This window comes from Psammomys obesus, unplaced genomic scaffold, assembly GCF_907164565.1.
Source record: "Psammomys obesus unplaced genomic scaffold, mPsaObe1.curated_primary_1811, whole genome shotgun sequence".
NCBI classification, from domain to species: domain Eukaryota; kingdom Metazoa; phylum Chordata; class Mammalia; order Rodentia; family Muridae; genus Psammomys; species Psammomys obesus.
The window spans coordinates 2,800,534-2,817,286 of record NW_026592368.1 but is presented as its reverse complement, the minus strand read 5'-3'; the positions used below and the strand labels follow the sequence as shown (position 1 = coordinate 2,817,286).

General features: G+C 40.1%; 1 protein-coding gene across 1 annotated transcript in view; it reads right to left on the bottom strand.

Moving 5' to 3' along the window:
* Positions 1 to 16,391, bottom strand: part of LOC129681289 (vomeronasal type-2 receptor 116-like) — a 39,908-nt gene extending 23,517 nt beyond the window's left edge. The window contains 1 exon segment of the mRNA XM_055613186.1: positions 16,243 to 16,391. Within this exon segment, the coding sequence (XP_055469161.1) occupies positions 16,243 to 16,391 (149 nt within the window).
* Between the last annotated feature and the right edge of the window lie 362 nt (positions 16,392 to 16,753).

Sequence of the window (16,753 nt, the reverse complement as noted above, 5' to 3'; positions counted from 1 at the left end):
TTGGAGTTCTGTTCAGGAAGTTGTCTCCTGTGCCAATGAGTTCTAGGCTGTTCCCCACTTTTTCTTCTAACAGATTTAGAGTATTTGGTTTTATGTTGAGGTCTTTGATCCACTTAGACTTTAGTTTTGTGCATGGTGATAAATATGGATCTATTTTAATTTTTCTGCATGTAGACATCCAATTAGACCAGCACCATCTGTTGAAGATGCTATCCTTTTTCCATTGAATGGTTTTGGCTGCTTTGTCAAAAATCGAGTATTCATAGGTACATGGATTTATTTCTGGGTCTTCTATTCAGTTCCATTGATCCTCCTTTCTATTTCTATGCCAATACGATGCAGTTTTTATTAGTATTGCTCTGTAGTACAGCTTGAGATCAGGGATGGAGATACCTCTAGATGATCTGTTGTTGTACAGGTTCGTTTTGGAGATTCTGGGTTTTTTGTTTCTCCATATGAAGCTGAGAATCTTTTTTTCAAGGTCTGAAAAGAATTGAGTTGATATTTTGATGGGAATTGTGTTGAATCTGTAGATTGCTTTTGGCAGGATGGCCATTTTCACAATGTTAATCCTATCAATCCATGAGCACGGGAGATCTTTCCGTCTTCTGAGATCTTCTTCAATTTCTTTCTTCAGAGACTTGAAGTTTTTCTCAAATAAGTCTTTCACTTGCTTGGTTAGAGTCACACCAAGGTACTTTATGTTATTAGTGGCTATTGTGAAGGGTGTTGTTTCCCTAATTTCTTTCTCAGCCCTTTTGTCTTTTGTGTACAGGAGGGCTTCTGATTTTTTTTGAGTTGATTTTGCATCCTGCCACTTTGCTGAAGGTGTTTATCAGCTGAAGGAGTTCTCTGGTTGAATTTTTGGGGTCACTCATGTATACTATCATATAATCTCAAATAGTGACACTTTGACCTCTTCCTTTCTGATTTGTATCCCCTTGATCTCCTTTAGTTGTCTTATTGCTCTGGCTAGGACTTCAAGTACTGTGTTGAAGAGGTATGGAGAGAGTGGGCAGCCTTGTCTTGTCCCTGATTTCAGTGGGATTGATTTAAGTTTCTCTCCATTGAGTTTGATGTTGGCTATAGGCTTGCTGTATATTGCCTTTACTATGTTTAGATATGTGCCTTGTATCCCTTATCTCTCCAAGACTTTAAACATGAATGGGTGTTGGACTTTGTCAAATGCGTTTTCAGCGTCCAAGAAGGTGGTGGATTACATTGATGGATTTCCATATGTTGAACCACACTTGCATGCCTGGGATGAAGCCTACTTGGTCATGGTGGATGATATCTTTGATGTGTTCTTGGATTTGGTTTGCAAATATTTTATTGAGTATTTTTGCATTAATATTCATAAGAGAGATAGGTCTGAAGTTCTCTTTTTTTGTTGGGTCTTTGTGTGTTTGGGTATCAGGGTGACTGTGGCTTCATAGAATGAGTTTGGTAGTGTTCCTTTTGTTTCTATTTTGTGGAATAGTTTGAGGAGAATTGGTATTAGCACTTCTTTGAAGGTTTGGTAGAATTCTGCACTGAAACCATCGGGCCCAGGGCTTTTTTTTAGAGGGGAGACTGTTAATGACTGCTTCAATTTCCTTGGAGGATATATGGTTATTCAGTCTTTCTACCTGATCTTGACTTAATGTTGGTAGATGGAATCTATCAAGAAAATTGTCCATTTCGTTTTGATTTTCAAATTTTGTGGCATATAGGCTTTTGTAGTATGACCTAATGATTGTTTGGATTTCTTCAGTGTCTGTAGTTATGTCCCCCTTTTCATTTCTGATTTTGCTTATTTGGATAGATTCTCTCTGCTTTTTAGTTTGGCTAAGGGTTTGTCTATCTTGTTGATTTTCTCAAAGAACCAGCTTTTTGTTTCATCGATTCTTTGAATAGTTTTATTTGTTTTTAATTGATTGATTTCAACCCTGAGTTTGATTATTTCCAGCCCTCTGCTCCTCTTGGGTGTATCTGCTTCTTTTTTTTTTCTAGTGTTTTCAGTTGGGCCATTAAGTTACTTGTATGTGATGTTACAAATTTCTTCTTGAAGGCACTTAGTGCTATAAATTTTCCTCTGAGCACTGCTTTCAATGTGTCCCATAAATTTGGATATGTTGTGCCTTCATTTTCATTGAGTTCTAGGAAGTCTTTAATTTCTTTCTTTATTTCTTCCTTAACCCAGCTGTCATTGAGTAACAAGTTGTTCAGTTTCCATGTGCGTGTAGGTTTTTGGTTATTTCCATTGTTGTTGATGTCCAGCTTTAGTCCATGGTGGTCTGATAGAATACAAGGCATTATCTAAATCTTTTTATATCTGTTGAGGCTTGTTTTGTGACCAAGTATATGGTCTATTTTGGAGAAGGTTCCATGAGGTGCTGAAAAGAAGGAATACTCTTTTGAGTTTGGGTGGAAAGATCTGTAGACATCTATTAGGTCCATTTGATTTAGTTACTCTGTAAGTGCTTTTATTTCCCTATTTGGTTTCTGTCTAGTTGATCTGTCCCTTGGTGAGAGTGGGGTGTTGAAGTCACCCACTATTAGGGTATTGCGATCAATGTGTGGTTTAAGCTTTAATAATGTTTCATTTATGAATGTAGGTGCTCTTGTATTTGGGGCATAGATGTTTAGGATTGTGATGTCTTCTTCGTGACTTTTTCCTTTGATGAGAATGTAGTGCCCCTCTATGTCTTTTTTGATTAGTTTTGGTTGAAAATCTATTTTATTAAATATTAGGATAGCCACTCCTGCTTGTTTTTTGGGTCCATTTGCTTGAAAACCTGTATTCCAGCCTTTTACTCTGAGGTAATGTTTATCTTTGTTGCGTAGGTGTGTTTCTTGGATGCAGCAGAATGTTTCGTTCCTGTTTCTGCACCCATTCTTTTAGTCTGTGTCTTTTTATTGGAGAGTTGAGTCCATTGATGTTGATAGATAATAATGACCATTGCATGTTATTTCCTATTATTGTGGAGTTGGCGATGTTACTGTGAATCATTGCTTGTTTGCTTTTGATTTTTGTTGGGAATTATCTTTAACCTATGTTTTCTTGGGTGTATTTGTTTTCATTGGATTGGAATTTTCCTTCTAGTATCTTCTGTAGGGCTGGGTTGCTGTTCAAATATTACCTAAATTTAGTTTTGTCGTGGAATATTTTATTTTCTCCATCTATGTTGATTGAAAGCTTTGCTGGGTAAAGTAGTTTAGGTTGGCATCTGTGGTCCCTTAGGGCCTGCATGATATCTCCCCAGGCCCTTCTGGCTTTCATAGTTTCTGATGAGAAGTCCGGTGTGATTCTGATAGGTTTGCCTTTATATGTTACTTGGCCTTTTTCCCTTGCTGCTTTTAGTATCTTTTCTTTCTTCTGTAGATTAAGTGTTTTGACTATGATGTGGCGTGAGGAGTTTCTTCTCTGTTCTAGTCTATTTGATGTTCTGTAGGCCTCTTGTATGTTTGTGGACATCTCTTTCTTTAGGTTGGGAAAAATTTTCTTCTATGATTTTCTTGAAAATATTTTCTGGACCTCGTAGCCTGGACTCCTCTTCTTCTTCAATTCCTATTATTCTTTTTTTTGCCTTTTCATGGCGTCCTTGATTTCTTGGATGGTTTGTGTTTGGAATTTTTCTGATTTTGTTTTTGCTTTGAGGGAAGTATCAATTTCTGTGAGTGTATCTTCAGCACCCGAGATTCTCTCTTCCATCTCTTGTATTCTATTAGTGATGCTTACCTTTGTGATTCCTTCTCTTTTCTCTAACTTCTTCAGTTCCAGGGTTTTCTCGGTTTGTGTTTTCTTTATTGATTCTAATTCTGTTTTCATGTCTTGCAACATTTCCTTTATCTGTTTGACTGTGGATTCCTGTGTCTCCAAGATGGTCTCTATTTTTTTGTTTGTTTCCTCTCTTAGTGCCTCTGCTTCTGCTTCCAATTGTTTGGCTATATTTGCATGTGTTTCTTTAAGAGCTTCTTCGTTCACTTGGTTTTTCTTTGTTTCTATTTGGGAGGCCAAATCTTTTTTTTTTTGTATCCTCTTTAACTGTTTGAATCTCTATGACTTTCTCTGAGAGATTTGTTGGTTTCCTCTTTATGTGCCTCAATTAATTGAATAATCATAGCTTTAAAATCATTTTCTTGTGTTTCTGCTGAGTTGGAGTGTCCAATAATTTTGGAAGTTGCCAGTGAAGCCGTGATATCTTGATTTGCGTTGGTTGTGTTCTTTCGCCGACCTCTGGCCATTTGGTTATCCATAGTGTTCACTGTCTGTTCCTGGATTCTGCAGGTCAGACTGGTTTTTCTCTGGTATCTGGAGAATTCTTCAGGAAAATGGGTGAGGTCTAGTGGTTTCAGTATGTGCATTGGTTATTCAGCTATACCTGTAGAAGGAAAGTTCACAGGCGCAGAAGGACAAATGCAGGGTAGTGTGTGTTTGAGCGTGTGTTTGTGGGTGTGTCCTAAGGGACAGGGTATTGGTGAATGAAGAGGCCTTCAGTGTGTGAGAGGGGTGCCCTGCAGGCACTGAAGTTGTTGCAGGCGCTAAGGGATCGCAAGCGCTGTTGAAGAATGCGCGCCAGTATTGATTTTACAAGTCTGCTGGTCTTCTATTCAGCTGATTTTCTGCCACTGAGGTGTTGGATGGCCCATACAATCACTGGCTGGGCAGCCTTGTGTATTCTGTGCTGCCACTTGCAGACTTGGGGCCTGGGAAGGGTTGTACTGTGGATCTGAGTCTCTGTGGGTAGCACTGTATTGGGCATACGCTCTGGTGGGGTGGAGTTTTGGTGGTGCGAGCACTCCTGCAGACCCGGGTGGTGGTGGTAGTGGGGGGGGGTGTTCCGCAGGTCAAGAGTTCGGTGAGAGGGCCCTAGGTGGCGTGTGTTCTCCTCTGAGTGGTGGCGTTCAGCAGGTCCTTACTACTCTCCGCTGCAGCTGCGGGGTCTGGAGCCCTGCCTCCCTGCCTCCAACCATCTTGGGTCCCAAACACTGAGCTTTGCGGTTTTGGTATCCGGGAAGAATTGTATTGTGAATCTGAGTCTCTGTGGTTAGCGCTCAGTGGTTGGAGCTCTGTGATTGGGCCTGCTCTCCTCCTATGAGAAGGTTTCTGGGGTTATTGTGCTCTGGCCGCTTGGGATGTGAGCTCCACTGCACTTCCTGCTGCAGTCTAGCTTGGGATTGCGTCAGCGGGACGGGGGAAGGGGACACTTCGCAGGTCCGGAGGGCCCTGAGTGGGACCTGTGTCCAAGGAGGGGATGGGTGTTCAACGGGTGGTTACAGCAGACCGCAGCTGTAAGGAGCCCGGAGCACTGTCTCTGCTGCCTTGATCTCCCAGATGTAAGCTTTGCACTCAGCTGCCTGGTGATGTGTGCGGGTTTCCCTGTGGGAGGCCCAGACAAGGGAAGTGCCCTATTTCCTTCCCGAAGAAGTCCGCACCCAATCTAAATCTACTAGCACTACATGCTTCTGTGGTGGCCTCTCTCCTTTAGAAAGCCCAAAAGTCCAAATTCTAGCTTCAATTGACTCTCCACTCACCAATTCCAGAGATTCATGTCTTCTGCCTCTCCAAAACGGTGCGCTCTGCTCGCCGCCATCTTGGAGTCCTCCCGCAAATTATAACCTTGATAAAAGTGTGCATTGTTTGGGCATTCTAATAAGACTCCTTTGGCCCCCACCTCAAATAGATATAACCCATACTTCATTTGATGACAAGTGACATCCTGTTGCGACTCTCTTGTATTATTTTATTTGGATCACCTTCAGAGATGTATATATTTTAGGCAGTTTTTTCTGTATAAGGTTACTACAGTAATATTCAATTGACATTTCATCTTCACTGTCTTTCTTCATATTACTTTCCATAATGTCCTCTTTCTTCCCCACTTCCAACCGATTCTTCTTTATGAGCCCATCTTCCATCTATAAATAACTTTTTTATTGACCTATCCCAGGGAGATCTAGTTACTTGTTCTTGAACACTAGTCCCTTATTCTGTGTGTATCCTACATGGTTTTATGTACTGTACATTGCTTATCATTCACTTTAAAAGTAATATTAACATGTGAGAAGATACATGCCATATTTGTATTTTTGAACTTGTGTTACTATATACTCAGACTGATTTTTTACTGTTTGCCTGCAGATATGCATTTTCTTTCAAATTTCATGATTTACTTTGTAAAATGACTGAGTACTCTTTTGTTGTATAAATGTCCACATTCTCTTTATCTATTCTTCTGTTATGGACATCTTGGTTATATCCAATTTCTGGAAGTGTTGATTAAAGAAATCATAAACATCTTTGCATAAATGTCTCCATGGAAGGATGAAACATTCTTTGGATATATGCTCAAGAGTGGTATAGCTAGTTCTTGAGGCAGAACATTCTCCATACTGCTGAGGAAAAGCCACAAATATGTCCTTAGTGGCTATACATTTTTGTACTCCTACTAGCAATGTCTGAATATTCTTAGCCATTGTGACTCTCTTTAGACCATACCTCAAACTAGTTTGATTTCTATTTCCCTGGTGACTATCGATCTTGCACATATCTTTAAATGTTTCTCAGCCATTTGAATTAGTTCTTTAAGAATTCTCTTCTGATATCTTCTTCTATTTCTTTCTTCAGAGACTGAAGTTTTCTTTCTCAGCCCCTTTGTCTTCAGTATACAGGAGTGTTACGAAATTTTTTGAGTTGATTTTGTATCCAGGCACTTGGCTGAATGGATTTATCAGCTGTAGGAGTTCCCTGGTAGAATTTTGGGGATCACTCAGGTATACTATCATATATCATCTGCAAATAGTGACATGACATGAACTCATGGGCTGGCTCTTTGATCACCTCCACATGAGGGTGTAGCAGCCTTACCAGTCCACAGAAGAAAACAAAAAAGCCAGTCCTGATGAGACCTGATAGACTTGTGTCAGATGAAAGGGGAGGAGGTCCTACCCTATCATTGGACTAGGGGAGGGGCATAGGAGAAAAAGAGGGTGGTGGGATTGGGAAGGGTTGGGAGAGGGTGTTACACCTGAAATACAAAGTGAATAAACTGTAATTAATAATAGTAATAAAGAATTCTTTATTTAGAATTATATGTGTGTTTTATTTGTATTGTATATTTTCTTGATATCTAATTTTTCTTTTGACTTATTTATGCATTTGAATATTAGCCTTAATTTGGGTGTGTAGTTGGTGAAAGTATTTTAGCTTTCCATACACTTCTACAATTTCAGAATGATAGTGGTCCTTTGTTATGCAGAGAATTTTCAGTTATTTGCTGTATTTTTGAAGATAGTTTATCTTTATGCCTGGGCAAGGGCTAGGAAGATCTCCTCTGCTCATTGATAAGTAAGATTAATAGAGTAAAACTCTCAATCCTAAGAAAAAAAAATCAATATCAACATTCAATGCAGTCCTCATCAAAATTCCAGACAATTCTTACCAGATGTTGAAAGGACAATTTTCAGCTTAAAATAGAAGCACAAACAAACCATGACAGGTAAAACAATCCTAAATAAGAACTGCTAGAGGGATCACCCTTCCAAAGATTAAATTGAACTAAAAACTATCGTAGTAAGTAATAGGGTGATATTGGCAGAGTAACACTTTGGTGGATGATGAGATTGAAGACCCAGGAAGAAGTCCAAATACCTATGGACACTTGATATTTTTAAAATTAGAAATCTTGAAATAAACACTGGAAAAAATACAGCATCTTCAACACATTGTTGTGGTCAAACTGGAAGTGTGAACATAAAATAATTCAAAAGATGCTCATGTATCACTCCGCACAAAACTCACCAAAATAGATTAAAGAGCTCAGTAAAATCAAGAAACAGAGAATCTGATGTATGAGAAATTAAGGAATAGTATTTTCTCTAGTCATGAGAATGTCTTTTTCATGTTTTGGACTGTGTTGGTGACGCTTATCACTTAAGTTTTTGTTAGACTTTTTCAGTTTTTTATTTCTAGATACATCTCAGTTTTTAATTTTATTGATTTATAATAAAATGTCTTCAACTATCTTCAGTGTTTTATTTCACTTTTTGTTTGTTTTCACAGACATCATTGAGCTTTTATCCATATCTTCTGTTATATCCTTGATTTCTCTATGTTTTGAAATCATTGTCTTGTTCTGTGGCTATATTGAATTTCTCAAGGTCTCCTCTAGTAGGGTTGTGGTGATTTGGTGTCTTGGGTGTTAATGATTTTGATTTCGCTCTGGTGTCTAGTTATCTGGGTTTGGGATGATTGTGATTCTAGCTGTTGCTATCTGGACTTTTCTGTTTTAGGTTTATGATGTTTAATTTCTTCACTTCTGTTTTTCTCTCTGGATCTTAGGAAAGGGTGTTGGCTGTTTATTGTCTTGTAGAGAATTCTTCTGAGTGTGTGCCTTAATAGGTAATTGGGGATACTAGAGAGAGACTGTTCTTAGGTGTGGGTGATTACACTAAAAAATAATGATGAATAAAGATAGCCTTTTCCTCAGATTATAGGGCTGAAAATGGTTTGGAAAGCAAATTGACCCAAAAAACAAGATGAAGTAGCCATTTTCATGTCTCAAAAAATAAGTTATCAATCAAAATTAATCAAAAGAGATGGGGAAGAACACATTATACTCACTGAAGGAAAAACCCACCACTGCAACCATTCAATAATGAACATCTATGATGCAAACATCATTCATAAAAGAAATATTACTAAAGCTTAAATCACACATGGAATCTCACACATCAATAGTTCTCCAAAGGACAGATCAAGACAAAAAGTAAATGGGGAAATAAAGAAACTAACAGACATCTTGAATCAAATGGGACTAAAGAGATATCTACAGAACATTTCTCAGCAACTCATAAAACCTTCTCCAAATTTGACCATAGAATCAGTCACAAGGCAAGCCTTAGAAGATATAAGAAGGTTGAAATAACTCCATGACTCTTATCAGACATCCATGGATTAAAGCTAGACTTCAATAAGAGAAACACCACTTGATCATGGAAGAAACAAAGGAAGAAGTAAAAGGCATTCTAGTTTTCAATGAAAATGAAGGCAAAACATACCCAAACTTATGAGACACAATGAAAGCAGTGCTAAGAGAAAAGCTCACGGCATTTTAATAAATGAAGTGCCTTCATAAATTAATTGGAGAGATCCCAAATTAGTAATTTAGCAGCACACTTGAGAGCTCTCTAACAGAAGGAAGCAAACACACCAACATGGATCAGTTGACAGGAAATATTCAAACTTGGAGCTGGAACCAATACATTAGAAACAAAGAGACTGATACAAAAAATCAATAAAACCAAAAGCTGGTTCTTTGGAAATATCAACAAGATAAACAAACCCTTAGCCAAACTAACTGAAAGGCAGAGGGGGAGTATCCAGATAAACAACATCAGAAACAAAAAAAGGGACATAACTACAGACAATGAGGAATTAAAAAAAAATCAATAGGACTTACTTCAAAAGCCTGTATTCCACAAAATTCAAAAATCTAAAGTAAACAAGTGATTTTCTGGATATATTTCACCTACCAAAGATAAATCAAGAACAGGAAAAAGCTTAAAAAATCCAATAATCACTAAGAATATGAAAGGAATCATCAAAAATCTCTCAACAAAAAAAAAAAAAAGGTCAGGATCCAGATCGTTTTCGTGCAGAATTCTGTCAGACATTCAAGAAAGAACTCATGCATAATATACTCTTCAAATTGTTCCACAAAATAGAAACAGAAGGAACATTGCTAAATTCATTCTATGAGGCCACAGTCATGCCTAAACTACTTAAGACCCAACAAAGAAAAATAATTCGAGACCAATTTCATGCATGAACTTCCATGCAAAAAAAAAAAAAAAAACTCAATAAAATACAAACTGAATCCAAGAACACATCATATACATCATAACAGGCATGCAGGGATGGTTCAACATACAAAATGTCATCAATGTAATCCACTATATTAAAAAAATTAAAGAAAAAAATCACATGGTCATCTCATTAGATGGAGAAAATGTGTTTGACCAAATCCAACATCCCATCATGATGAAAGTCTTAGAGAGATCAAAGATACAAGGTTTATATTTAACCATAATAAAGGCTATATACAGCAAGGTTATTGCAAGTATCAAAATAAATAAATGAAGAAATATTGTAGAAAATAAATAAATGTAGAAAAATTCAAAGCAATTCCACTAAAATCAGGGACAGGAGAAGAATGCCCACTCTCTCTGTTCCTTTTCAATATAGTACTTTAAGTTCTAGCTAGAGCAATAAGACAACTAAGGGAGATCAAGGGCATACAAATAAGCAAGGAAGAAGTCAAAATATTGCTATTTGCAAATGAGGTGGTAGTGTATGTAAGCAACCCCAAACATTCCACCAGAGAACTCCTATAGCTGATAAACAGCTTCAGCAAATTAGCTGGGTACAGGATTAATTTTTTAAAAAATCCGTAGCCCTCCTGTACATAAGGGACATATGTGTTGAGAAAGAAATTAAGGAAACTACACCATTCATAATATCCACAAATGCTATAATGTGTCTTGGCATGACTCAAACCAAAGAAATTAAAGACCTGCATGAAAAGAACTTCAATGGTCTGAAGAAAGAAAATGAAGAAGATGTCAGAAATGGAAAGATCTCCCAATTTCCTGGATCCATAGGATTAACATAGTCAAAATGGCCATCTAACCAAAGGCAATCTACAGATTCAATGCAATCACATCAAAATACCAACAACAGTCCTTTCAGACCTTGAATGAACAATTTTAAACTTCATATGGAAGAATTTAAAAATCCAGAACAGCTTAAACAATCCTATACAGTAAAAGAACTTCTGGAGTTATCTCCATCCCTGACTTCAAGCTACAACACACAGCAATAGTAATAAAAACTGCATGGTACTGACATAGAGATAGAATGGTTGGTTGATCAATGGAATTGAATCAAAGACCCAGAAATAAACCCACATACCTTTGGTCAATTGATTTTTTTGACAAGGAAGCAAGAACCATACAATGGAAATAAGACAGCCTCTTCAACAAACCATGCTGGTCTAACTGTATCTCTGCATGTAGACAAATGCAAATAGATACATATTTTTCTCCCTGAAAAAAATCTCAAATCCAAGTGGATCAGAGACCTCAATATAACTGCAGACACACTAAATCTGTGAGAAGAGAAAGCTGGAAAGAGCCTTGAACTCGTTGGCACAGGAGACAACTTCATGAACAGAACACCAACAGATCTATAAGGAGTAAACACTTTCAATGGACCTAAATGTCAGTCTACACATTAGGAAAAGAACACATCAATCCTATTTTCAACAAAATGCTAATATCTAAACTATACAATGGACTCAAGAAATCAAACTCCAATAAAAAATGACCCAATTATATAATTTTCACAGAACTAAACAAAGAATTTTAACAGCGAAATCTTGACTGGCTTAGAAGCACTTAAAGAAATGCTCACCTTCCCTCATCATCAGAGAAATGCAAATCAAAATGATTCAGAGATTCCATCTCAGAGTCTGAGATGAGATGACAAGTCTGAATGACTAAGATCAAAAATCTCAAATTGTAGCACATCCTGGTGAGGATGAGGACAAAGGAGAACATGCTTTCCTTACTGGTGTGAGTGTAAACTTTTACAAGCACTTTGGAAAACAATCTGGCGCTTTCTCAGAAAATTGGGAAGACCCAACTATACCACTACTGGATATATGCCCAAAAGAGGCTCTACAAGAAGGACACCTAATCAAGTACATTCATAGCAGTTTTTTCTGTAGTATCCAGAATCTGGGAACCGCCTAGATGTCCCACAACTGAAGAGTGGATAAAGAAACCATGGCACATTTACACAAAAGAATATACTGAGCTATTAAACACAAGGCAATCAACTTCCATTGCTTTCCCCAGCCAGCTGTGAGATTTTCTGAAATCTTGTTCTGAGCATGCACAGACACACCCTACCCACTCCATCCCATTCCCTCCCCCTATATCTGCTGCATATGACCACTACTTCACATGCAGGGTGGGGACCCCTGAGAAAAAGAAGTTTTTCTAGGATTACAGTAATCAGAATAGAATAGGATAGAATAGTGTCATAGTGATTATGACATTTAAGGAGACCACAGGCCATAAATGCACACCCTCATGGTTTTATAAATGGCAAATGCACCTGGGTCAGGCCTGGATAGGTAGAAGATGAGAGAAACTTAAGGGTGAGGGGAGGAAGACCCCCTCCTCCTCTCCAGGGATGCTCTCCAAGCTCAGACATACGTAGGGACCTTCGCAGAGGAATTCATCCAAACCCTTCCTGGACTAGAGGAGTTCTGGAGGAGTTTTGAATTCCCTGCAGTCACCAGAGCGGTTAGTGCCACCTGAATTCACTGTGCCAATTGCTTGAGAAAAATTTGAAGCCACTGCCTGACTTCCACATGGGCCGAGATGCTGTGGCTCCTTCATGGGTCTTTCCTTAGTTGTGTTTAAGTCCCTCGGTTTCCTATTCTTGTATTTGAAGGATGACTGACACAAATGAAGACAGAGAACACTAGAATATGACAATGGAAATCATATTTATTTCCCATAAGCCAAGTTTGGGAAACTGCCACCCTATTGAAAGACTGTTGACACAGAGCCTCTTTTTCCTTTCTTCAGGAATATCTGACTGAAGCCTGGACCTCTGTGAGTTCAAGGCCAGCCTGGTCTACAGAGTCCAGGACAGCCTAGAAATACAAAAACAAGCAAACAAACAAAATCCAACCATCCAAAACAAATCAAAACAGACAAACAGAAATGGCTGCTATGGAAAGTTGAAATTGTATTATTTTACTATATAAAATTTAGGAAATAAAACCAGCTTCTATCTTGTCATGGCCTTAACTCAACTTTCACACCCACACCCACTTCTCTCTCTATTCCTCAGTGCCTCCTATTGAGGGGAATAACTGCTGAGGTCCTAGTGAGTACTATTTCCCTTCTATTTCTCCCACAATTTCCCAGCTGATTCACCCAAGGACAGGCTGGAAAGGGCAGGGATTGAATCTCTCTCATTTTAGATGGGATTCACTACAGAACAGTTGTGTCGGAGGCCAGAGAAACAATACAGCCACAAGACAAGGAGCCTTGGATTCATCCCTGGCTTGGGTTTCAATTCTGATCTGAAATGCCATCAAAGGGTTCCATTATTTCTCTTCCCTTTTTTTCCCTCCCCCCATTGAATCATGTCCCTGCCCTTTGATGATGAGTTCACTAGAATGAGGTCATGGGCCAATAACCTACTCCTGTCTGTAGCCTTCCCCCCAGCAATGAGAAACCATAACCACGGTACTGGGAATTACATTATCCAGTGTTTCTTTGGAACATATAAGTGAGAGCACCACGATTTCGCTGCCTTTTCAGGATGTTGATACACAAGTGTAATACTTGTGTTAATTTTATACACACTCTCATCAGACAATTAAAGGTTTTTTGTAACATAACTGATGTCCTGCATTACTGGAGTACTGTGAGAACAAACCAATCCATAAATATATAAAACAGATAATTTAAATATTTATATATTTATTATATATTGACATAAATATATAATATATATTTATATATTATACTTATATAAATATATTAAAATAAATTAAAAAATAAATTTAGTAAAACTTATTTTTTTTTAAATCTTTTATTTATTTTTTATTAATTACACTTTATTCATTTTGTATCCCCCCATAAGCCCCTCCCTCCTCCCCTGCCAATCCCACTCTCCCTCCCCTTTCTGCATGCATGCCACTCCCCAAGTCCACTGATAGGGGAGGTCCTCCTCTCCTTCTTTCTGATCTTAGTCTATCAGTTCTCATCAAAAGTGGCTGCATTGTCCTCTACTGTGGCCTGGTAAGGCTGCTCCCCCCCCAGGGGGAAGTGATCAAAGAGCAGGCCAATCAGATTATGTCAGAGGCAGTCCCTCTTCCCATTACTATGTAACCCACTTGGACATTGAACTGCCATGGGCTACACCTGTGCAGGGGTTCCAGGTCATCTCCACAAATAGTCCTTGGTTGGAGTAGGAGTCTCTGGGAAGTTCCCTGTGTTCAAATTATCTTGTTCTGTTGCTCTGCTTGTGGAGTTCCCGTTCCCTCTAGCTCTTACTATTTCCCACTTCTTACATAAAATTCCATTCACTCTGCCCATCAGTTGGCCATCAGGCTCAGCATCTGCTTTGACAGTCTATACTGCAGAAGCTTTCAGAGGCCCTCTGTGGCAGGTTTCAAGGTTGTTTCCTGTTTTCTTCTGGCTTTCAGAGGCCCTCTGTAGCGGGTTCCGAGGTTGTTTCCTATTTTCGTTTTCTTCTGATGTACATCCTCTTTGCCTTTCAGGATGGGGATTGAACATTTTAGTTAGGGTCCTCTCTTTTGCTTAGTTTGTTTAGATGTACGTAAAACTTATTTTTTAAAAATCATTTTGTTTCTGCTCACCAAACGCTATTATGATATTAACCCACCATGACTTCTGAATCATTGGAGGTTGGCATTTTTTTTCCTGTTTTCTTGTAGCGCTTTTTTTTTTCAACTCTGCTTTATTTGGGGGTGTTTAGTCCTCAACCTCCCTATTGGGGAAAGAGGAGGAGCAGACTGCTTTACTTCTCTGGGCTGTTGGGGTTTGAGGGGTCTTTTGGGGGTCTCTACACCAATCCCCATCAACTGCAGACGCAGCCATCTTCTCTCTACCCTAGGATGTGCTCAGAGGCCTAGGTCACACCACTCTTGGTGCATGAGGCAGGCCTATTATCAGCTGGCTAGAAACCACACCCCTTGAGACCATTAACAGGCATGGATGAAGTATGTGCAAACCGAAATCCCACACTTGGGACTAAGATGGAAACATATTTACACAACATTCCCAGGACTTCCCTTCTGTCTCCTCACTGTGGCCCCCAGCTGTCGGGAACCCATTTGATTCCAATCAGTCCTGTTACCCCGAATAAAAGGAGGAGTGCTCCTCCCTGGTTCTAATTATGCAAAAGCCAAAATAGACAGAGACACTGGGCACATATAGAAGAAGGACCAACTTCCAGTAGCAACTCACCCAAAACTACCGTTATCCCAAAAGGACTTAAATCAGTGTGTCCTTTAAGGACTGGGGAGACATCTCAGCTAGGTCTACGTGCTGCAGAGCTGGCTCTTGGGTACTTTTACTGGCTGAATGCATTGTTAAATCGGGCCACTGGGAAAAACTTTTGCTTCCATTCAAGCGAGTCTTTGCACACTCAAGGGTTCACCGAGTGACTTACTATCCTTCCTGCAAAAATCAGACTGGTATGCAAGGCCCATATCCTTCCCACATAGTCATTTCTTGCACCTTCCCCAAACAAATGCCCATTTCCAAGGGAAAAGGTCTCTATTAAGGGCCTCTGCCGCCGCCAGAATACACATTGTTCCCTTTTGGGGACATCCCAGTGAGATCTTTTTTTTTTCAGATTACAGGCCTCGACTTCCCTTCCAAAGTACAATCTAATCTCATTCCGTCTAAACGGAGACTGTTTTTTCAGAACAGCCTCTGGGAAGGGCTTCTGGAAGGTTTATAGTTCGGGAGCCAAGGTGACACTGGCCTTGCTATAGATAGGCACACTGGCTCCGTTCAAGTTCTTTGGCTCTGCTCCAAACAGAGCATATGTTTTAATCTTTTTAAGCTTTAAAGAGAAACCCATGAATTGTTGTTGTTTTTCTAATATTTATTTATTTATACATATGAACACCCTGTCTGAATATATCCCTGTATGACACAAGGGAGCACCAGATCCCACTCTAGATGGTCATGGGCCACCCCATGTGGGTGCTGGAAATTGAACTCAGGACCATCTGGAAGGGCAGACAGCGCTCTTAACCACCAAGCCAGCTCCCCACCCATGAGTTTTTAAATCAGAGAAAGCCATTCGGGTCCTTGGCCCTTAAGCTCTGGGTTCTCACAGCTCCCCATCAAACACCCTCGCCATATAAACAAGTGTCCGACTGTTTTCCGTGTGTAATTTTTAACCTGCAGAGAAAACCTCGCCAAGACGCACACACACATGAACCTCTCTGGTTCGTCCTTGAGGGCGCATTGGAGGGGCTGGGGACGCAAGATTGGGGTCCTGCTGGGAAATGTTTTTGCATTGCTGAGTTTACTCTGAGCACCCTGGGCTGTCAGGAGCCGGAGTGCCAGAGCACCCTGACATCACGGCTTTATCCAGGGTGCGCACCTTCTTCCCCGCTTCCCACTAAGACTCACCTTGCTGGATTCTGGTCACCAGGTGATGGCCAGCAAGTATCCAGCTGGTCCTGTAGGGAGGGAGAGCGCCTTGCGCTCTGATCCAGGTGCAGGAATGCATAGAGGTAGCAGCAGCCCGAGGCCAGGGGCCTGGGCCCCTGGGGGTACATGTCCTGCGGCCTGGTGGGGGAAACCCCTGTCCCCTAGCCGCCAACTCCTAGGCTGCTTGGGGCTCCCCGCAGATGTCTCCAGCCTTGCTTCAGCACCAGGACACAGCAAGACGCAGCAGATTTTTCTTTCTTTCTGTTTCTTTCAAGGAGTGCCAAAAGCAAAAAGTCAGAATTCCAACCCTCCTGGGGTCCTCATAGCACATTTGGAACCAATTGGAGCTCATGAAGAGGAGGGCGGGTGTCCTGAGTGTGACCCCGCCAGCCCAGGACAGGGCAAGCCACGGATACCAGGAGGGAGGCAGGGAATGTTGTGTTGCAGAGGTTCTGATGGAGGATAGGGGGCATGGGGAGGGCACCCCGCT